The sequence below is a fragment of the Python bivittatus genome, unplaced genomic scaffold, assembly GCF_059951505.1.
Source record: "Python bivittatus isolate LINGU-HERP-01145 unplaced genomic scaffold, Pbiv_v1 ctg000190_np1212, whole genome shotgun sequence".
In the NCBI taxonomy this organism is placed as follows: Eukaryota; Metazoa; Chordata; class Lepidosauria; order Squamata; family Pythonidae; genus Python; species Python bivittatus.
The window spans coordinates 4,583,011-4,607,573 of NW_028277042.1; the positions used below are offsets into that span (position 1 = coordinate 4,583,011).

The 24,563-nt window shown below is 39.3% G+C and overlaps 1 protein-coding gene across 2 annotated transcripts in view; it reads right to left on the minus strand.

Annotated features, from left to right (window-relative positions):
- Window positions 1-7,281: 7,281 nt before the first annotated feature.
- Window positions 7,282-24,563, minus strand: part of PLA2G15 (phospholipase A2 group XV) — a 33,220-nt gene continuing 15,938 nt past the window's right edge. Inside the window, exons 2-6 of one of the 2 annotated variants that reach the window (XM_088135970.1) lie at window positions 21,090-21,246; window positions 19,343-19,461; window positions 17,205-17,303; window positions 14,130-14,354; window positions 7,282-11,082 (exon numbers count right to left, since the gene is read on the minus strand). In XM_088135970.1, the coding sequence (XP_087992096.1) occupies window positions 10,571-11,082; window positions 14,130-14,354; window positions 17,205-17,303; window positions 19,343-19,461; window positions 21,090-21,246 (1,112 nt within the window). In that variant the 3' untranslated portion in view covers window positions 7,282-10,570. The remainder of the gene's footprint in view (window positions 11,083-14,129; window positions 14,355-17,204; window positions 17,304-19,342; window positions 19,462-21,089; window positions 21,247-24,563) is intronic. The other variant, XM_088135971.1, reaches the window with a different exon arrangement.

Here is a 24,563-nt window from a genome sequence, read left to right on the forward strand (position 1 = left end):
TTTTCTACCAAGGATTTGCTGGAAGGAATAAGCTGTTTTTACTGCCAGAGAGATCTATAAGGAAATTCTTGGCCATTCCAAGATACAATGTTTGGAATGTTTCCAATTCTGGTACAGTAGCTATCTCCTTTGCTTTTGGGGCAAAATGAAGTCAAGAAATTCCTTGCCCCCAAGATCTAACTATCTCTTTTTCAGTAATGGACTTTGCGGGGGCATTTCTGAGAAGTTTGGGACTGGCTAGAGAAAAGGCCACCTGTGGCGACATGATGAAAACTTCAACCAGCTTGCTGACATGGTGTAACTGATAGGTGTATCAGTAAATAAACTCTGTGGATTTATTCAGGGCAACCATGGCAAAAAGAACTGATAAGGAATTCAAATGACCTTCTGATGTATGGAAAATGTAACTGGATTCCATTGGAATGCTTTTATCTTGAGTATGTAACAATGAAGCAATTGCCACCGATCAATGACTTTGTTCCATAAGAAATATCTCTGGAGCATGCTTTGTGCCCTGGAGGAGACCTCGATCTATGGCACTCATTGGTCTCCCCGGGTCAGTTCATCTGGTTCATCAGACTTCAAACAAGGATTCTTTGAATCATCAAATGGCTCTGACTGTCCCTGATGAGACCAGGAGCCACAGATTCCAAGCTTGGGATTGTGTTATTCCTATTTCATCACAAAAGCTTCCAAAGATTTCTTAGATCAAGGGGGGAAACATAGAGTCTGTTTCAGTAAGCAACCTGGCTACTTGGGTGAAGAAGTGTAACCGAAAGAAAAGAGTAAGACTGGCCAGGCAATCCAATGGCTGGGTTCGCACAATATGGTAGACTAGATTGTGGTTGAGTGGGTTCTGGCACCCCAGCAATTGCTTTAGCAGGTAGAGTAAACCAGACCATCATGCAAGGCCAGAAGATGGTCTATTGGTTTTGGGTATTGAATCTTCTGTGAACACACCGTGTTCTACTAACCTGGGTTTAGGCTGTAGTCTATTGTCTATGCAAGTATAGAAAACAAGAACGGGATCCCTCTGTTTGTGAGTGAATTTTAGTAAATTTAAATATGTATGTCAGAGAGTGAGAAACTTTGGGAGAAGAAATTAAATAAATAAATGACTCTTACACATAGGAAATGTGGAACGATAGAGTGACTGTGTTCCTACTATACAGTGGACTAATCAAACACCTAATGGCTAGTTTCTTTGTGGGCTTCGAGTGCCATACAGCCAAGTTGTCTAGTTTATGGTTCAAGGTATCGTGTGAATCCCCCAGCCCAAATGGGTTAATGCAGGAAACTGGTTAGGCATGATATGTAAATACCGAGCCATTGCATGAGTGAATTGGAAGAGAGGGAATTCTTGAAAATAAGGCGATAACTGGTTCAGGGATGACCACAAGCGGTGGGAGGGGGGAGTAAAAAAAAACCTAGAAGTCAAAATGGCACCACAATCAAAATCCATCTCTTTTTGTGTGTATCATACAGGCAACATGTGTTAAAAAGGTAATCAAGCATGAGGGTGCCATTTTGACTTTTTAAACTCCATCTGCAGACATACCATGCTGGTACAGAATTATAACAGTAGTCCATATACCAGGAAGTCCCCAGACTAAAAAAAAAAAGGCTCAGACTAACATATATCCCATTTCTTGGTACATCAGACTTAGGATACGCTGCTTTGAGGTCCAGCCACAATGAAAGAAATAAACATTGGCTAAGCAGATGCCCAAATTCCTGAGTTAGATGATTGACTACTTTGAACATTGGAGAACATTCTGTTTAGCAAGAGTTAATACTTTGCCATCTATGTTTGTTTGCTTGATGCCTTCAAGTCAGTTTTTGACTCCAGGTGACTGCCTGGACAAGTCTCTGCAGTTTCTTGGCAAGATTTCAGAAGTGGTTTGCCATTGTCTGGTTCTTCCTAGGGCCAAGAGAGTGACTGGCCCAAGGTCACCCAGCTGGCTTTGTGCTAAGGCAGGACTTGAACTCACAGTCTTCTGGATTCTAGCCTGATGCTTAACCACTACACCAAACTGGCATGTTAGAAGCAGGAAAATATAGCATCATCCTTATTCCAATCCAAGAGAGCTTCTGCTCCCTACCAGTTGGGGGTCATCAAGGATTTTTCTGCATATCTGCCTGTACCGTGCATTGTGCACAAGTTGGCATTCAGACTTCATAAACTTTTTGCTGTTAAACTCTCCTGGCTAGGCCATGATGGAGAAAATCTGAAAGCTCTAGAAAGGTGGCCAAATTTTGTGTAATGGCTATTTCCATTTGTGGAGCAACTGTCTAGGCCTTCCACCCTATAAATATGAATCATCTACACAAGCTAATTTCTTTCACACCATGTATAAGATCAAAAAGGTATCTTAGATTCTTGCAGATATTTAAGGTGTTTTTAGTTGCTCAAACTTTGCATTGTCTTTATTCTTTGACCTCTCTTTCCTTTGAGATTGTGAATTTGGTTGACAGTCAATCTATCTATCTATCCTATCATATGCTCCTCACTGTTAATCAGTCAATCAAATGTAATGTATGGTCATCAATCACAATTCTGTACTTAAAACATCAAATAACAAAACATGTAATGCAACTAAAATATTAAAAGAAAACGCATAGCTAATTGCCTTCTAACACAGAAGCAATTTAGCTGAACTTAATTATACCCAGAGTTCCTTATAGTGTTCATGATTGTTAGCCCTGCAAGGTAGTCCAGACAAGAAGCAGAACCAGGAGTACCAGCTCTATCTTCATTTTAAGGTTACAGTAACAGAATCTTGCCAGTCTGAAAGCCTTTCTCCTCTCCTCTCATCTCCAGAAAACTAGGGAGGGTCCCTTCTGAGACGCTTCCCACGCCTTCCCTCCTTCTGTGGGCTGAGATGCCTTTTACATGATGGTTGTCCAGTCTGTGGTTCTTCCTCCTGTCTCCCAAGGTTATTCCCACAGACCATCACATAACTGAACAATATTTTGCTACCCTTTTTGAGGTTTCTAAGGATGCATCATCTAAGAGGAAACATGTATTCTCTTCTGTAGAACAGCTGGAGAGGTTTATAAGGAGGGTTGATATTCATTCAGTGCACCACGAATGGTTCAGTGGACTGCTCAGCAGAATATGTGATGTTGATGTTGACAACAAACCCGCTGCACAGCGACAGATTCAGTTCTGGAAAGGAAGGTTATTACACCACCCCTTCCAGCACCCAAAGGTATTTAGCCTAGAGAGCATACATGCTCTTCTGTGAGGAACAGACAGAATGTTATATAAATACACAACAGATAAAGAACAGGCCCAAAGGCCTTTAGATCTTAGGTCTGCCTTCCTTTAAAGCAGTGTTTTTCAAATCGGCAGCACTAAGACATGTGGGTTTCAACTCCCAGAAATCCCCTACACTACCCCTACACTTGCCACAGAATCAAGGCCACCACTTGCTGGAACACTAACCTAATGCATCCAAATACAGGAAACTGGTAGTAAATTAGCTTTTTAAAAACAAACAAAAAAGAGTCTTCAAGCAAACTTTTGAGTTATAAAGAACATTTATGGAACCCTTCACCAGTGTCTTTCTGCTAGCTGAAGCCCTTTGTTAATCTTTAATTTAAAAAAAAACATTAACACACACACACACACACGAAGATTAGCTTTTTGCATTTTGGGGTCCAGAATTTTTCTGAGTCTCTCTTGTGGTTTTTCTCCATTTCTCTTCCCCCATTTTCTCATAGTGCTTCCTTCCTCCTTTCTATCTGAAAGGACATGCCTACAGTCAAGGCATGTTTTTATTAATTTTTGGACTGAATGAAGAGGTAGACACAACATAAATAATAAATTTAAGCAGTAAATCCTTGCATATGAAATTTCATCTTGACACTTTTCTTTCTCTTTCACCTCCAAAGATTACAAAACTGGGCTCGGTTTGGATTGCAAATGTTCCAGCATTCCAGGGGAAGCCCTGCCCTCTGCTGGCTGGAGAAGGACGTTCATTTCAGCTACTGATTAAACCAAGTTAGCTTTGTTGGTTTATTTGAGGGGAACAAATAAAATCATCCTAAATTGAACAAATCATATGCAAACATTTGAAATTTCCAGAGCTTTTCATAGTACAAAATGGTATCACAAATTAAATAGAGACTGACAAGCAATGCCAGATTCTTAAAATGGAATACAGGAGAAGGAAGCAAGAATGAATTGTATTGAGGAAACATTTAGGGCCTATAGGCATGAGGCATTTAACTGGATAACTCATGAGAGGGGTAGCGTATTATGTGAGCATCTGTAATGGGAAAAAGGAATAACCTTGAGGAACAGGAGGAACAGCCACTACCAAGAGAATGGTCAGATAAAAGAAACCTGAGTCCAGGGCAGAATCGTAACTTGAGAAAGCATTTCAGATAGGACCCTCCCTAGTTCCCATGAAAATAAAGGGAGGGAGAGGGGAAGCACATTCAGACTTGCAAGACTCTGTTACTGGAACTTTACAAAAAAAAAAAAGCAGTATCAGCATTCATAACTTTGGTTTCCTAATCTGGTTTACCTTGAGGGCTGACAGCATTCTAAGCCAAACACCTAGCTCAGAAAGATTTAGTGCGAAATAGCCCAAGGCTGGAGCTAAAGTCACTCCTGCTAGTCCACCTTGTTATGTGAACAATTGCATCAGCTCCCTGTTTCAAGACAGAGACCAAGTCTTAGAAAGTTTCCACAAAAACAGGGCCTATCTAAGACCTTTGCCACTGTCTATCTGCTAGTCCTCATTAGGCAGATTTTTCTTTTTCTTCTTCTTTTTGCTCCCCAACCCTCCACCCCCAACAATACTTAGAAGCGACAGCCTCCTACATGACAGCTCCTCTCTCTGCACATACACAAAGTTGAGCTGAGTCAGAGATACACCTTGCAAAGTGAGCTGAACATTTCTGGTCCGGAGTCTTTTAACCATGAACCAGGCCCACTGTTCTGAGATACTGGCCTGCTTGAAGGTACTAGGCAGAAAGGCTGTAACAATAGCGTACCTACTTGGAACTCCAAAACACAGTGGCATATTGGGGTCTGAAATAAGACAGTGCTGAGTCAGTGATAGTGGTGGTGGAGGTGTAAGGCAGAAGTATTGCAATGGCTTCCTTGGCCAATCCAGAGGAGTTAAGTGGTGTAGGACACTATTAGGTATGAATGAAAGGCCACCAGAGAATCCGGAGCTGTAGGCTAGACTGAAAAGTTCAAAACTCTTCAAGAAGGCATCAACCACAAAACTGTACAGCAGCTGCCTGATAGTGCCTGCAAGGTGCTCAGAATTTATACTTGACTCAAAGACTTTACCTTTGTTCTCTCTAGGTAAATGCTACCTTCATAATAAGTGTGTGTGTGTGTGTAAAATACATGCAGGTTCGTTCCGGCCATTACTTTCATTAGGGAAGATGATATTTTTCCTCTTCCTCAGTGATGCATAAGAAGTCATTGTTATTGTGGTTGCATGCCCAGGTGTCAAGAATGAACCCAAGGAGACTTCAGCTTATCAAGGACTGTAATCTCCTCTCAGAGGGTTCCTAAGAAATGAAGTGTTTAACACAAGCTTGACACACCCCAGAAGAAAGTGAGAACTTTGCATAAAACAGAATTGTTGGATAGGCACTGGGAGGTCTTCAAGCTTCCCCCACTTTACACAGCCACATCAATATCTGGAACCATCGAGATTTATCAGAGGAAACCAAGGAAGTTCTTCAGCCGCAGTGAGGTCCCGCTCGAGTTCTTGAGACTAATCATGACTTCATTCCTGCTGATTTTAGTGAGCCACCTACCTTTTGGAAGACACTGTTCTTGCCATCTTTCTTGAAGTATTTATGAAATGCTGCCATATCCTCTGGAGCTATAGTCACCACTTAGTGGGCTACAAAAATCATAATATGCTAAACTCTAGGATCATGGTATAGTGCAACTGTATTCTCTTGCAACTAGGGGCACCCTGATAAATTGTAGGAAGTCAAACTACCAACCTACAGTACTGAAGCAGCAAGATGCTGAGCTTCTTCAAGACCCCCCTATCCCAGCTTAACTTTCTGCAGATAATATGAAATTTTGCAGGGGTCAATGAGACAAACTGCTTTTTTGCCTACGTTACTTAATGGGAAGAAGCATAAAATGTTATGAACGAGCAGATAAGACTGAAGAGGTGGATACGACAGGAACAGTGTTTTGGGATAAAACCATGAAGCTAGACAAGAGCATTTAACAAAGAGAGGAAGGCTTTCAGGTATTTCTCACACCATGCACTTTCCACTGCTCCCAAGTACCCTCAGCCCAGACTTGCAGAGTCATTGTGAAGTTGCCACATTTGTTCCTCTGCAGGCCATACCCTACAGCCTCTATAGGGGCATAGCCAGTTCCAGAGCATCCACAGAAACCCAAATGGTATCACAATGATGTGTGTGTTGGCATCACAGTAGTTGCATCCCAACATCTAACTGAAGAACTAAGTCACAGGATCTGTGTGACGCTGTTACATGCATTTATTCATTTGGCCAACCCAGTGGATGTTCATGATCCCATGAGTTGACTATCATCTGGCGCCTGACTTCAGCCTCCAGTTGTCTATCGCAGATAAGTCCTCTAGACCCAGACCATCCAAGTTCACTTTAAATCCAAACAAAAGACAGACATAACAGCTCACTGACCTTCCCTTGTGTACTCCATACCACACCCCAGCACACTGCTTCCCCCAAAGGTTCTGAAGTATACTTGAAAATTACAACACATTAGTGCTAATTTATAGCACTTCATCAACTTTATTAAGTTATTAAAATATGACAAATGTGAAAAAAATCTACTTGTTCATACACAAAAGAAACTGCTTATAAAAACAATAAGCCTTGGCAGACAGTGTTCTGTACAAAATACTGTTAAACCCAACAGCGAAGTAATTATTCTGTCCCTGAAACTCTTGAGTATCTCAACACCCCACACAAACCAGCGTAACAGCGAGAATTCTCAATTTGCACTTATTGCTTATTACACATAGTGACCTTAAAACTTTGCAGCAGCATTAACAGCTTAAAAGGGGGCTCAAGTCCCATCCAGCATCTGCATCTTTTTTTTATTTATATATATATATATATATATATATATATATATATATATAATATATATATATTATATATATATATAGACACACATACATACATACATACAGTAATCTCTCAGTAGTACTCAGTAGTACTACTGAGAGATTACTGTATGTATGTATGTATGTGTGTCTATATATATATATATATATATATATATATATATATAGACACACATACATACATACATACAGTAATCTCTCAGTAGTACAACATTTGGTCCTTAGAAAGTATTTGGGTTTTCGAAAAGCCAAAAATTTGGATGGATTAAAAAGTGTTTATAAGCACTTGTGAGTTGCAAGACATACCTTGAATCTGGTGGGGGAATGCAACCTTCATATACTGTCTTGGTAACCAATAAAAGCATGATCCAAAGAAATAGATTCTAGGACCGCTAACCAACATCGTCTTTGTCCAGTGAAAATGTGACTCTGAGCATTTCATTCCCAAGCTACAGAAAACCATTATGTAAGTTCTTGCTTCTGAGATGTGGGTTCAGAAAAGCCAGTTTTATAAAGCCAATTTGCAGCTTGAGGTTTATGGCTATCAGTCATGAACAAATTAAGACGCTGGACAGGTTGGAACCTATTTAGGCTTATAGACCAACATAATTAACAATATTAAGTGATAGATATAAAGACTATTCATCCTGGATTGCTGCAGGTATAAACTACTTGTTGTCTGAATAAGATTTACCACAAATGGCCAGAGGATGAATCCTCAGTTAGAGGATGACACCAAAAAGGCACCACACAGACAAAAGGTAAAGAGTAAGGTTTCTTGGAATAAAAAAATACCATCACCTACAGAGACATCAATGAGAGGCCTATGGAAGCTATCATATTTGACAGCTACCAGCGGACACAAAAATTGATACAAAAACAGTCACTAAGCTGGTGGGGTAGAAGATGAAGGCCTAGATGGATGAGGGTCACAGGCAAAATTCTGACAGCACTACAAAATTGGATCGAGACATGCACAGAAGTGTTGCTTGGTCAAAGGACTAGAAGCAACCAATTCCCTATGAACATGGATGAACATCAGGCCTTAGAAACAACTGAGATTAATGGTGGGCATATGCACATTTGGCGGGGGGGGGGTTGCTTAGATTCCATGCCATGTCTCTCGGGGCACTATGTAAATACAGTGTCAGATAGCCAAACACTGAAGACATTTCACATCCTTCTTCCAAACGATGGATTTTCTTATCCAGTTCTCTACTGCAACAGACTTTAAAAAAATTGCTATAGAGGCCAGACCAAAAATCTGCCCACAAAAGGAACTTAAAAGGGTGTATTTCAGCCACAAGAGTTCAGCTGGCCCTACACTTAATAGTACCTTGAGGCTTTAAATGTAGGCTAGATACAATGCAGGTGTTTGTAAGAAACATTTCACCCTGTAATCAAAGTCGGGGATGGTGGCTTGTCAGGTGGCACTGGCACTGAGACCCTGAAGAACTAACAATTGCAACTACATTAAAAAGGAAAAGAGATTTACTCTGACAATTTCAAGGCATGGCTTGAAGCATTCTTCTCACGGAAGAAAGTGGTGGAAACATTCCAAAGTTGTAAACTGCACCTGGTTCACGACGATTGTCAGCAACCTTTAAGCTAAGTCCTGGCATTACTGAACAAAGAAGCCAACACCGATCTGACGCTAAAAACTCAGCCCAATCCCCCTCACGGGGTTGAGGTTGTGGGGAAAATAGGAGGAGGAAGGAGTATTAAATATGTTTGCCGCCTTGAGTTATTTATAAAAATAATAAAGGTGGGATTAAAAGGAAAAAAGGCCATCTGATAGGATGGATTGCAGCCTGATCCATTTGGAGGTAAGCAGCTTGTGAGTCTGTCCTAAAATGTAATGAACTGAACAGCCGAATGCTTCATGATCTATAAAAAGTGGAAGATGAGAAGAAGGCATGAGTATATTACACAAGCTTAATGACAAAGCAGACAACGAGCTGTTTTGGGCAGATTCCATGTATTTGTTTTCTCAGACACACAGACCAAGGCCTTCGAATCAGAAACAGAGCATTTGCCCAAGTGGTGCTCCACATTCTGGTCAGAGGAGGACAGACTTGAAATAACTGTGTTGAAACTTCCAGATTACTCTGATGTTCCAGCTGGGAGGTTTGGCACAAATTTCAAAGTTTTGCATTCAAAGCATTCTATGAAATCACGGACTGAAAAATGTCCAGGTTTAACATTTTACCCTTCGAAAGTTAGCAACTATGTTCAACAGACAGGAACTCTATATGGAGTAGCACAAAGCAACCTGAAACCAGCACTGGGCTGCATTCACTCAAGTTATTTTATTGCTGGATTGCTATTGAACAGATGACTACAGGCTCCTATTTGGGTGGCCACACGTACCAACTGCCAAGTTCCGAATCATTTGTCTTCTCTAATTCCAGGGAATTCTAGCTGTCGTTCTCTCAAGGGGCTTCTCACGATTATGAGTGCTCACTGCAGACCTAAATTATGCCCTTCTATTCTTTTTAGCTTTATGAAAGAAGACTTGATCTCCCCTATAGGAGGGAATCAAAGGAATAGGGTAGAGGATTGACACCACCAGTTGAAACGGATATCAATATTGTATCTAGTGCATGCCTGGATTTGGGGAAATATATTATTAAAACTTATTTAGCAACATCCAAATTTCAGTATCTGCAGTAGCAAAAATAGTGGGATTAGTATCTTGCTTCAAAAAACAATGGGTTGTTGGAAGATCACTGCAAATCGCAGATGGAAGGCTAGTGCCTATCTCAGCACTAGCCTTTGACAATACTGAAACAGTCAAGAATTAAATGATCTCGATCACCACCTTAAGGATGCTAATGTGAAAATCATTAATAAAGAGCTCTCTCGTTAGCCTTTAGCTGCATCCTTTCAGGTAGGAACCAAATTAATAGGTTCATCTTACTTTAGAAAACCTTGTAAGGAATTCCAAGCTCCTGCATTATTTTCAAGAACAATTCACATCTGGCTGAGGTTGAGCTCTAAGGTTAAGGTTACTCTAAGGTTAAATCCATGCCTCTCTATGTTAACACCTGTCACTGGGGTTTCACAATGCCCAGGTTCATACTGGCGATAACAATCCAGCACTTAACCTCTGGGTGTAAATCCTAATGTCCTCTCCTTAATGTTATTATAGCTTAATAAATATGGAAAGAGAAATATTCTCTACATCCCAGAGAATAAGCACGGAACAGTCTTCACACAGATGGCACTAGAGATGCCTAAATGCAGCTAAAGTGCATTTTGTCAGGCAAGTTACGAGCATTACTCTAGGAAACAAGTAACCATTAACTGACATAAAAGCAGATTTCCAAGAAGACTCAATAAGCCAAAAATAATAATAATAAAAGCCTTAAAAATAGAGGTCCAAAACTTCCATTCTTGCTTCCCCATTTAAAAAAGCATTCAAACATCTTGGAGAAAAAAGGTTGAGCTGTACTGTGTCATGAGCCAAAAAGAACCTTTTTAACATAGGATATGGTTAGGTTATGATACAGCATTTCAATATGTTCACTTCCTGGAAGTTCATAAAGCATCACCTTTTGTTTCTGCTGACCCACCCACTTCTGGCATTGCAAGGCACTTTCTAAGTTCACTGTTCCATCTCCGTTCCCGTAGAAGATCGTCGGCTCCTTGTCTGGTAACCTGTCATAGAAAAATGAGTCTGGGGTATTTACCCCCGTGCCGTAAAGACAGTGTATGCGTACCCCTGGAGGAGTCATGCTGTAAACCAAAGCTTCAGTATCTTTTCTCATGAGCCAACCATCCTCAAAACCAATGTCCACAAAGAACTTCTGGAAATCCCGAATAGTATAGTTTGCAGATGGTGTGGTGACGAAGATCTTATCTGGAGACCATGTGTAATTGTAAGGAAGCAACCAGCTGGTGGAAACAGCAGATCTCTGCTGGTCCCTGATCTTAAAGGAGCTGATAACAGGAATCCGATTGTTGTCACCTGTGACATCAAAGCATGACTTGTTAGGGGTTCAGTTTATCATAAACTCACAACTCAAACTTAAGCAAAAAAAAGGACAGCTTGAAGCTTAGCATATTTTCTAAGAAATCAGATAAAGACCCTTTCCTCAACAAATAATATGGAGAGCAACAGCACAAATGTTTGATATAAAAGCTTTAAATACATTAAGAAAAGCTACTGTCCTCCAGAAACAGTCATCTAATTGTACTACTTCCTGTAATCTAAGCATTTTCTTTGAGAGAAGATAAAGTGATTATACCAGATGAATTTTTAAGCAATTATTTAATAGTATTTTACCTATGTTTCCTAATCTCTGAGACCAGTCAAAAGCACCACTGGACAGGGGTACTTTAACTATCAGTGGCTTCCCACAATTATGAACCCATCGATAAAAACGCAAAGCATTCTTGTTTTCTTGAGGTATACAGATATTCCCCAGTTTAAGAACGAGTTCCATTCCCAAGGTCTGTCCTTAAGTCGAATTTGTATGTAAGCCAGAACAGTAATATTGTATAATACTGGATAAGTATTATTTTGTAATTAACTCAAACCATTGTGTATTTAACTTGAATCATTGTGGATTTAACTCGGATTTTGCTACAATAGGCTCCGTTCTTAACTATGGGTCGTCTTTAAACCGGGCATTCTTAACTCAGGGACTACCTGTATTCATTCTTATCATTTCTATGCAGTCATTAAGTTGCTTTTAGTATAAAGATTTAAGCTAATTTCCATACTTGATGTATCTAGCAAATTTCCTTTGAGAGTATCTTAATGTTGGCTTATACAAGCTTTCACAAATCCCAAGTGAATTTAAATCTACCCAAGCTAACCAGCCATGACTACTTAAGCCTCCACATGGCTTAGGTTTCTCTGTCCCTTTCTCTTTCTGCTCCACCAAAAAGGGGGGGGGGGAGTTTTAAATCACAAGGCAAAACTTCTGAAAGAGTTTTGAAGGATTACTTCTTTGGAAACTGCCAAGAATTCAGACAGGTATATGCAATCATTTCCACTGCAAGATCACTGTTAAGATATAGGCTGCATTAAAGGAGGTGAATATCCTGGTATGTATCCACTCCCAGTTTTCAGGACAGATGCGAGTTCTTTCTTCCCTTCTTCATGTTCTGCCAATACCCCCTTGATTATTAAGTACTCCTACTGAATGTATCTTTTTTTTAAACTGCCTTAATACAACAAAGAAAAACAGAACATATAAATAGAGCAAAAAAGAAAAAAAAAGAATTAAAATAAAATACAATAATTATAAAGTAATTCAGGTCAACTGAACATTGGCCACACGGGGCCATATTATCCAGTCCTTCCGTTGTATCAATCAAGAGTCTACTGCAAACTAAGAATGCCTCCATACCACCAAGCCCACCTTTGGTAACATTATATCATTATTCATTAATAACTTAATAAATTCTTCAATTTATTCTTCAATTTATTTTAGTTCATAAATTTGTGACTCAACATATTTCAATTCATAAATTCAAAATTCTTCATAGATTCCAAAACTGTGAAATACATTTCAGCAACATATTGACATCTTTAAATCTTAGCTCCCTTCTTAAAACTTGATTCACAGTATTACGAATTAAATCAAGAGAAAACCATCAGAAAGCTATTCAACAGGTTTGATGGCAATAACCCATTTCAGGTTGAACAGCCCCTAAGTTGCTATTTCCCTGTGTTGCAGTCACCCATATTCAACTGAAAGCATTTTTTTTTCTTTGCTCCATATTTATAAGGCAACGAAACAAGAATTTCATTGCCATAACCTGTGGCAACAGTATCGTAGTAGTCTTTAACATGATGTGCCATGCAAAGTAGAAACAGAAAAAGCTACAACTATATTAATGGAAGACATGCTAGTGCTTCAAATGCCACACCAGGAAAAAGAAGGCAGACAAATTTAGTCTTCAGACCCAATATTTCCAATCTCTGATATCAAAAAAAAAACAAAGCACTGCCATATTTAAATTCATTAGGTATTTTCAAGTGAGTAGCATCCAGATCTGGTGACTTGCTAATTTACAGGGTCACTTCAGTCTTGGTTGTCTGTATTTGATATATGGGTCCTCACATGCAAAATGGATTTCAGAGCCCTCTCTATATACATTACGCCTTTGTCATCTCTTCCCTGCCAGGTTTCTAACTTGTGATATAAAGCATTACAGGGAATCCTCATTTAGCGACCACAACTGGGACTGGCAACTCGGCTGTTAAGTGAAGCAGTCACTAAGTGAAACCAGAACTGTTCTTATGATTTTACTTCAGCTTTCCTTTGCTTGATGGACCTGCAAAGGTTGTAAATGCAAGGATTGGTCACAAAGTTACTTTTTCATTCACCGCTGTAAGTGCAAACAGTCACTGTCCAAGGCAGTTGCTAAACAAGGACTACCTGTATTTATTACTTGCTGTTATGCCTTAAACTATTTCCCTCCATTTTTCTTTTCTTTTTTTTCTTTTCAATTTCTACTTTTTTCCCCCAACCACCCTCCAAAAATAAGCAATCGTTTCTTCTTTTCAAAGAAAACTATGACTACTTTTTCAACTGGAAACTACACCTATCCAAGAGAAATCCTACCACAAAGAGAAGAAGGAAGGTAGAGAATAGCACTTTCTATTTTCAGTATGTGAAACACTATTCCAGGGACGGAACGTGCCAGTTTAATTCTGAATCATACTTATCCAGCCATTCTAGAGCTGGCCTGGTAGTATTCCAGAAGTAAACTTCCTTGGCCAGGAAGAAGTCTGTGGCGTCCCAGACATTCTCCCCACAACAGTGAATTTTCCAAGGCTTGGTGTTTTGTACCCAATGACACACAACTAACTGTATATTGCTAAGGCTACAGTTTGTAGGGTTAACTTTGTTGTGAGGATAACACACTGCTATTCTGAACACTGATTCTCTATCAATATTCAGAATAAGAGAACTATTCCCCAGATCACCTTCTGGGGATCAAGCTCTACTGGATGTGGCCGGTTGTACCACAGGCCCCAATCCCTCGAAACCAACCTACCTGATGCCAGCACTCGGAAAGCTTTAGCGACTCCTCCCCACGGAGCTCCTAAGGACACAAAGTCCCTGATGTATTTGTCTTTCCATTCCTGTGGCTGATGGCTGAGGAAGTACAGAGAATACATATTTCCCATGCTGTGAGCAATTAAGACCACCGGTTCGCCATACTCTTCATACATTATCTCGATCAACTTCTGGAGAGCCCCAAAATAGTCTCCATTCTCATCTACAAGGATTAAGACACAGAAATTATTCAACGGAATGAAGGAATTATCTTTACTTTGTTTAAAAACTTTGTTGCCTTGTTAATGGATATCAACTTTCCGACTGGCTATTTTTCAAGCTGAATTTATTGAAAGAATGCAGTAATAATTAATGGCCTAGTGCTTTGTTTCAGGATGGCCTTATACATTATAAACAAGTTCTGGCTAAGGAAATGTACGACAAACACTTCCAGGTATTGGGCTCAAGATGTGAATTGGTACTTGCTAACTAAGTAATTCCTTTTAATTTGGGAGATGTATATACCCTCAAGATGTGAGACTGAATTATCATTCTAAGAAATGTATTAAAGTTTAGATACCCTAAATGTAGGAATTCTTTGCCACCTTCTCATACTTTCTAAAGAACAAAAATATTCCTAGGGTTGATCTCATGATTTGAGGATAAGATATTGTACAGTAATTTAATTTATTTATTTATTGGATTTCTGCCCTGCCCATCTCTCCCCAATGGGGGACTCTGGGCGACACACCCAGAAAAAATTATTTTGACTTCATGAAACATATGTGCTCTAGCACATTTCCAGGGAGGCCCCAAAGCTAATCTGTTTTTAACAATATTTATAAAACTATGAAGACATACTTGCATTTCATCTTCTGATATAATCCCAGAATAAGGACTAAGTTTGGGTAAGACTCCAATGCTTTGCATATTTTCTAGCACTCCTTCAATGACTAACAATCACAGAATTGAAACCTGAAATTTTTGATAAACATTAAATCTGAAAGTTAATGCTGTCTTTTTTAAAACTGGAAAGTTTTTATTCTTTACATGAATGCCTCTAACGAATTTAGCATTAAAGTCCAAAAGTTTGAGCTTAGTGTGAACAATGTCTATTTTAAAAATAATAACCACTATTTATATTTTTATACCTTATAGATGATTTCTTTAGTTCTGCATTTAAAAATCCCTTTCTCCTTGCTTGTTGGATGGATATTTTAAACCATGAATTGTTAATTTTTGTTAGCTCTGCACATTCTTTTCATTATTCTTATGATTCCATTATGCTTGTTTAAAACTGCAACAATTTACACACAAAAACTGACCGACTTTTGTCAATGTACTCCATTTCCTAAACGTTTCCACCTGAAGTTCATAATTCAAGGTAAAAACTCATATGGCAACATAGATATATATTCTGAGCTTGGGTTAAAAAAGGTTGCTTTTTTAAATAAAAAGTGAGCAGTTCATGTAATCTGGCATAAACAAACAGCAAAAAACATGAGTTTGTTCAAACACAAATATACACCTGTCTTCTGCATACTTGAGGATTAACAGCAGACTATGTAAAACAATTTTACAGAGGATCACAGGCACTTCCCCTGCCAGGGTAATTTAATCATGTTGCAATTTCTTCAACCCTTTTTATCAATCGCTCTCTAGTACTTAAGCAGACATAAGTTTCTTGCAGCCTCAGACCAGTGAAGCGAGGTCACTAAGACCGATGGGCCAACAGCCTCGTGACATTCGGTTGCATCAGGGGGTAAACACTTCAAGCCATCAAGAATGCTTGCATGGAGTTCTGAGGATCTCAGATTCCTAACTTGTTTTTAAGGGAACAGCGTTAACCGACCAGAAGGATCTGGATGCCTGAAGAACTTGGAAGGAGCCAGATAGCACCTTGCAAATTAAAAGGCAGATGCTTTTGTGAGCTGCGGCCCATTTCATCAGAGGCATCTCATGAAGTGAGCTATAGTTCACAAAAAGCATGTGCCTTTTAATAAAACGTGTTAGCTGGAAAAGATGCTACTCAAGCCCCCTTCGATTTTTGGCTATCGTACACTAACACGGCAATCCTCCTGGACATCTGAAGCAGTTGGAAAGCTTCTAAGCAGCATATCAGCTTCAACTTCTTTTGAAATCTAACCCTCACATTTCCGTTTTTTTACAAAGATATGTAAAGGAAGCAGCCCTTTGCAAGAATGAAAGGATGTCCCCCTTCCCCCTACTGGGGAAGCTGTTGGGTTTTTTTATTTTTTAGTTCATTAGCGGTCAATGGTTGAAAATAAAACCCTGACAGGCAACAACATTAAAACCCCAAATACAGCTGCAGAGCCGGCCAAATGCTGAAGAATGCCAACCCAGCAAAAACAGCATCCGTCATCTGCCAACAGGACATCTTCAGCAATGTGCTGCGTTTGGTTTTAGGGAGACAAATTACATAGGCTTCCAAAAGGGGTGGGAGAGGGGAGAGATGAACTTCACAAAGAAGAGATCCTAGTTTAATGCTAAAACCAATGTTTCTTAGATGGAAAGTGGCAAAGTTGAGCCTTTGGTTCACTGCGTTCAGAGGGTTTAGGTATGCCACGCATAAAAAAACACATGGAGCTTTTGATCGTGATTTTTTGGAGCATGACCTGAGGATACCCTGTCACTGTATAATCACTACCTCCCCCCCCCCCACTGATTGATTTTTTTTTGTATTTCAGCTAAAAAAAAATAAAGGTTTGAAATCAAAGAGATTGGTCCATTGAAGAAATGTCTGCCAGAGGAGAGAGACACAACCACATCAAAAACAGAGATTTACCAAAATATTACCAACCTATTTCACATCCCCCTACCTGCACAGGACACATGTTACTCTCCCTGGTGACATGTGTCCATTTTGGGGGGAAATGGGACATTTCTAAACAAAGTCCATCCATAACCTTTATTTTCTGCGCAAACTTATAAGACCACCTGAGATCTGGAAGTTTCCTTGGAAAAATTTATTTCAGAAGATGGTGTTTTGCTTTATACCATAGTAGCTTTCTTAATTTAAGAGCCCAAATCCTTATAATAATGAATTTCATACTTGGTGCCTTCCGCCAGTCATAGGGTGCGCCTCTAATATTTTCATCTCGTTGGTAGCCCAGCTCTACTAGGTTTTGCACCAGCGTGTAAAAGTACGTGCCTGTGGACAAAAAGAGCATCTGTGGGTCTGCAAAAGTTCAGTTAAGAATCTTCCCTTTGCACAGAGTGATAGTATACACAGAGATTCTTCTGCAGCCAAGTCTCATACCTTGATTTTCAAGACAGAGAGCAATAACATGAGTTAATTTGCTCAAACAAATTTGCTCCAACCTGATATCACCCCGGATGATTGGACTTTAGCTCTTGTTCTACCCAGCATAACCATTTCTAAGCAAAAACTAAGCGTTTCCAGTTTTCAACTAAAATACAAATGATCACCAAATACATCTCAGATGTATGCACTGTATATCCTTGTGGATAAGCCCATCCGTGGATAAGCTGACCCTCCAATTTTTAAACAAAATACCATGAAAAATGCACCAATGCTTGAAATTTTCGTATGTTTTAATTTTCACAATTAAAACGTATATACTCACGGCTTATCCATGAGTATATACGGTAAGCATTCTTGCTATATGACAGAAATTATTCCACTACAAACAGATCTTAAAGCAGGGAAGAAATGTATCCTTCTATTTGCATTCCCTGGGATAACAGCCTTTAAACTTTCTCTCCATGGAATTCAAGACTGAAAAGCAAATTGTTGCCTCTTTCGCGTTACTTATTTTTTCGTTTATTTATGAACCAGATTTGTGTGCTGCCCGATTCCCAATGACTCTTGGCGGCTGTATGCTGTGACACTGATCCTGTTTGAACAAAAAAGTAGGAATCTTGACTTAATTAGCTATAATGTGTGCAAGCAGTCCTCCTCATTTTGCAGTTTTTCCTTTTATTATTAATTTAAATTAATAAAAAAAAATCAATTTTGCAGCTTTTTCCAATCTAATTTTTTTAAAAAAAATCTGTTATTTTTTTTTTAATTTCTCACCTTCTGCAAATGCCCAGAACAGATGGCATTATCTGTAAGTTTAACGTTTCCTCAGTTGCTAAACATTGACCATATCCTGCAAAAGCAGCTATATGCAGCTTTAGCCTTATTTTATTACTTTACGCATGCATAAAACCGAAGTAGCCTTGTAGCATTCCAACCAGAATCTACTTGAATGAAAGGCGGGGTTATAAAACTTTTTCTTTTAAAAAAAGGACTAGCTCAGCATTTGTTGGAAGAAATGGCACAAGGGAATTTATGAAAGGGTATTACAAAATAAGACTCTATCTCAGCCCTTGAAGATGTCATGAATCAACATCCAGAAAGTCCTTCCATTTGTGGAGTTCTCTGGTGCTCTCTGAGCTTGGTGGTTGGCTTGCAGACATTTCATTATCTGACTAGATAACATCATTAGGGCAGTGATGATGTTACCTGATCAGTCTACTGATCAGGGCACTGATCATGTTACGTAGTCAGGTAATGAAACGTCTGCAAGAAAACAACTAAGCTCAGAGAGCACCAAGGAATCCACAGTTCAACCCAGAGCTACAGATATTCTCTTCTATTAGTCCTTCCATTTCCGGAGCTGTAAGATTGATGAACTGTATCTGGCTTCACTCATCACAAATGAAAACAAATGAGTTTTGCTCCACATCACTCTGTTTAGGAGCACTATGGCAAAGAAACGCAAAGTAAGTTGCACTGATCTGCTGCTGCCATTTCTCTCCTCTCTCTCTCAGTAGACTGATGCATGCCAAATCCTTCTACATGAGCATATATGTGAGTACATGACCACAAGAAAGACCTGCCAAGTTTTCTATTTGTCCTGTCCAGTTATGTTATTTTGCAACTCTGGATTTGTTTTACATCTTTACTGAGTTTCTTTAGAGTCAGTGGAAGTGAGTCAGGAGGAGGGAAAAGAATCCCTGCTAGTTGTCTCAGCATTATGCTTCTCCACTGAGATTCTACAGAAAGGTTAAAGGCTCATTTAATTTATGTGATCAGATGTACAGATGAGCTCTTTCGCTGTTACTGTTATTAATCAGGCAAGAAAAAAGCAAACAGTGGCAAAATATGTGCTCTGAGAAAGAGCTACACAGGTTTGTGCGACTTGTTACTGCCCAATACCTTGGTGAAAATAGATTACATACCAACACTTCTTTTACTAGGATCAAGGAATTCCAATGAAAAGGTCTGCCCAAATCCAGGGACTTTGATATCAACCCCATCCGGGGGAGCAGTAGATCCACTAGTTCGATTGTACACTAGCCTGGAGAGAAAAATAAGCATTAATTCAAAGGTGAACAGAATCATATCTGATCATGCATTGCAGTCAGAGCTGCCTATTTTCACCCTTTGTACCAATCTTTCTGCAAGCTTATTAGCTGGTAGCAGTCAACATGGACTTTATGGATCTCCTAAGGGAGTCAAGTGCTCATTTGAGTTCTAATGACCAAAACACTCAGAATGCGTTGAATTTTGTTAAAAAGAACATAGCCAACTCACAATGTTCTAAGTAAGGTGCTTCATTCTGAGCTGAAAGTAAATCATTTTAAATTAGCCATATCCTACTTAGTAACTACACATTTAGCTATCAAATAAACAAAACGTACATTTTAAATGGACTCTGTGAACTCATTTGTTCATTATCAGTTTTCAGTGTCAGAGCTATTACTGCAGGACAGAGTAAGTCTAGGGAGCAGTGATCAGCTTCCTTTAATAATTTATTGGTCAGTGGAATGTGCCATAAAGCAGGCAAAAAGGGTTAGGACACTGCCAGTCAACTTTAAATACATTAGTTTAACAAAGCAAACTGTTAGTTCACCTTTCCCAGTCAGAAGTGCTGGGTTACAGTTCTCAGAATTCCTAACCAGCAGGGTCAACAGGCAGAAGAGATAGGAATTCTGAGAGTTACAAGTCCAACACATCTAGTTGGCAGAGCCTGAGTTAAGTAGGCTAACTAGGTTAAACTGAATTGCCAGGTCATTTTTCTTAGCCAGTAGTGTTCTCCATTCTTCCTGCTCTATAATCTAGGACAATAGGAACGTTGGCAATGTATCTCCTGAAATCCTACCATTTTAACGGTCTCCTTAATTTGTCTCTTTCTCATGCAACTGATGCAATGAATGACTGTAACTTGGCAATTTTAAGCAGTAAATGAACTGATGCCTTGTCAACAAGAGGTTTATTGACTTGTTTCTACTTTCTGGTTAGGAAAGACAGACTATATGATCTGTAGTGTTTGTTCTTATGAAGAGTGACACATTTCTATGACAACCACGTGGATCATTAACTCACAGCTTACATTCCAACATGCAAATAAGACAGCATTCAGATGCTTAAAAAGCACACTGCAAGGTGAATAACAAGTAAAACTCAAAGCTACTTGACCACTGTCAAGATAAATTGTTTATCCATGTACTGTACTGTCACGAAATTTAAACCTTAAACCTTCTCTATCGTGGTGCCTGTCCTCTAGAACACCATTCTCCCAGGAGATTCATATGGCCCCACACTGGCCCTTTTTAAATGAGCCCTTAAAACTTGGTGCTATCCCCGGGCCCTGGATTAGTGTGGGTGCTGGGTCCTTTGGTATGGTCTTCTCTGTCCCCAGGCCCTGGGTTACTATGGATGATGGATCCCTTGGTATGGTCTTCTGGTCAATGATCGCTTTTTCCAGATTTCAGATGATTTGGGTATGTTATGATATTGCAATATTGTTTTATTTGGTAAACCACCCAGAGTTGTAACAAATCAGGGCAGCCTATAAATTCCATAAATAAATCACCTCAATTGTCAGAGAGCATTTTTCTCTTAATTCATGTTTACTCTTAATTTCTAGCCAGTCTCTTGACTCCCAGCATCTGACTGATTTATATAAACAATAGTGCAGCCCACCTGATATTATCTATCCAGCAGTCAATGATAACTGGAAGCAACAATTCTAAATTCAGCCACAATGTAAAATAACTGTCTGTCTTCTTAGAGCAGAGATAGTGCACCACAGATGGTTTGTCCAACTTGGCTTCTAGCTGGTTTCCCAAATCTCCTGGCACTGTAATTATACAAGACAGGGAGACTTACATGAAATTCCATAAATTTCTCTCAAAGATTGCTTTAGCTGCTTGGGAATACATTACATTTCTTTTCTTTTTTTTTTCCTACCAAACATGAATCCCCTTTTGGTCTCAGTGGGCACCTCAGAAATGTTGAAAGCTGCTGGGGATGCCTCTCACAAAGCAAATCAGCAAGGTGGATCCCCAGCAAGATCTCTAGAATCTCATCTTAGCTTCTTCTTCTTCTTTTCCTTCCTGATCAGGTGGCACATTTAACAAGCAAAGAACTGGACCAGCAACCATCTCCCATGTTTATTTCCTGAGCATGTCTGTGGATCTCATGGGGCTCAAAGGTTTCCAGTAGGCAAAGGTCAATGATGCTTTGTTTGCACATGCCAGATTCCCATTTAATCTACAGAACAGGAGCTAAAGTGCTGGTGAGATCACATCCTCTGCCAGCAAAGCAGTTCTGCTAGGATTTTAACAAAAATGTAATGGAGGTACTAAATAGTTCGTACTCTACGTAAAATGAAAAACTCCTGTCGTGGCCTTGCAAAGTTTCCCACAGATACAGTTAAGGCAGTAATTTCCTAAACAACTTCTTGGTAGTCATTTGGAGGAAAATATCTCCCTTGACAAACACAAAAAAGTATCTTGAATTGGAACTTGGTTTTTTAAAACTCATACCACACTCATGAAAATCAGCTTTTGTCTAGAGCAAAGTATGACCTGTTATTGTCATTTAGTTTGCTTTTTTAAATTAGGCAAAATTAGAAAATTAAGGTAAGATCCCTGTATTTGATTGGTGCTTTATATAAAGGCCATAGCATCTCTCTCTCTCTCTCTCTCTCTCAGTGGATTATTCATTCAATATCGATGTGGGAAGAAAGTTCATTTATATTGGATTTTGCTGTCAATAAAACACTAACAGAAAATCATTCAGTGTATTCTGTGCGCTACTGGAAAAGAACATCAGCAAAAGTCCTGCAAGTAGCTTGGAATTCTTCTAAATATATTGTAAATGGCACTGTATAGGATTACCAATAAAACAGTTAAAGGAGATAGACAGACAGACACAGAGACCAAAAAAACCCCATAGGAAAATCCTCTGCCTCATGACTGTTCTATGAAAATGAGATAAGTATATACCAGGAGTGCACAAAACATTTTGAATTTGAAACAGTTCTTTTCATTTGAAGGGGGTTATTCCAAATATATAACCATACTAGAACTGTTTCAAGCTTTAAACTATTTTGAAACATTCCCAGAAGAGTCAGAACACTTCTAGTAAGGTCACAACCCAGTTTCAGACTGAATATTTTTGAATTACAAAAGTTTGCGCACCCCGTTATACGACACTACTACCTTGAGTGAATAGGCTTTTAGAATGTTATGGTAATTTTTCTTTTCCAGAAACTCAAAGTTACCCTGTTTAACTGTTACATTCCTAGGCAGCATTCTAAAATCAGGATTCAGGCAGCCGTTTCAAAGGTTCTAACCGAGGTTGACAACTAATTTGCTTTTGAAATACGTTAAGCCTAATCTAGGAAGATTTTCAGCAACTGCACTGTCAACATCCTGCAGCATGCATTTATTATTTCCCATCTTGTCTGATATATTTGATTTTTGGATTTCTTGGAATAAGGCGTCCTAATGAATGGACAATGACATTAATTCCCATTCATCCATCTTGTTTAAACAGAGCATAAATATCTTGCTCTTCATTCAAAACTTTTAGTCCTTTAGGGAATGTTGTCCACCTCAATCGCTCTTCTTAAATTTGGGGTTATCTACCAGGATAGAATTCTGGGAATCAGGTTCTAGGATTCAGATTCACTTCACAATGAATCCTGGAGCTTTAGCTCAAAGTAGGAGCACATACTTTGCAGGAAGACCATCCTAGATTCAGTTTTTGGCATCCAGGTAAGAGAGGGTCTTCAGTCTGAAATCCTAGAAAACCCTAGGCAGTCAGTGCAGAGAATATTAATAAGATTACTTTACTTCTCCTTGAATTAATTTGCAACATAGAACAACGTTCTACGTGCTTCTAAAATGGAATTATAGGTAGTCCTCACTTAACAACCATTTGTTTAATGACAGCTCAAAGTTACGACAGCCTCGGAAAAAGCGCTTTACGACCTGTACTCACACTGACAATCATCGCACCACCCCCATGGTCATCTGATTGCAATTTGCAACTTTTTAACAACGGTTGTTAAGCATATCACCACAGTTGTTAAGCAAATCATGTGGTTAAGTGAATCACATAGTTAAGCGAATTCTGGCAAAAATATCAATTGGGGAAACCAGATTTACTTAATGACCATGTGATTCTCTTAATGACCATCATAAAATTGGGCTCGGTCACATAGTGACTCACTTAACCACCACCCTGCTTAACAACCAATGTTCTGGTCCCTGTTGTGGTCATTAAGTGAGGACTACCTATAAGCTTTTAAAAAACAATTCACTACAATTCACAATCCCCACTAGTCAGGGGATTCCAAGCTTTTTCAGACTGTGAAACCCATTAGTCAAAAAAAATTCCCAGAATCCTGATCAAGAGGCCAAACTCCAGTAGTAGAAAATGTGCTCTGTTCAAGTGAACTCCTGTTCCCCTCTAACCAAGCAGTTTGAAAAACCCTACTCTGAGTGATTGGGATAGCAACATCATCCCCAGATAACATACTAACAGCAGGAGAATATGGGAGATGTGATCCAAAATATCTGGAAGGCCTCAAATTGCAGCACCAAGAACAGATTTCTATTTACCACAAAGAATAAATATCATACTGCAGGTAATACAGCTGTGTTTAGAACTGTCTCTGCCAGTACCATATTTTTCCAACAATAAGACGCCCCCATGTACAAGACGACCCCCACTTTTCCAACCCAAAATTAAAAAATCAATATTTTAAAGATAGTGCAGAACACATTTTTATTTAGTAATTAGTTAACATTTACCTGATACACTCGGTGGGAGGAGGTCCAAACCGTCTCTCTGCAGCTCTATTTCCACGCTCTTTTGCATAACTGATTACATTCAATCACGAGTGAAACTGCAGATAGCTTGTCTCTGCAAACAGACTTCCTCTAATTGGTTTGTTCAGCATCAGCTGACGTCAGTTACATCAGGCTTGTGATTGGAGGAAGTCTGTTTGGGAGACAAGCTATTTCACTCGTGATTGGAGGCTAGCAATAGGAAGAAGCCTCTCTGCAGAAACAAAGTTTGGCAGTTTTGCAACCGCGATTCTCAGCTGACTTCCTTGAATAAGACGCCCTTCAGTTTTTAGGGTAAGGATTTTAGAAAAAAGTA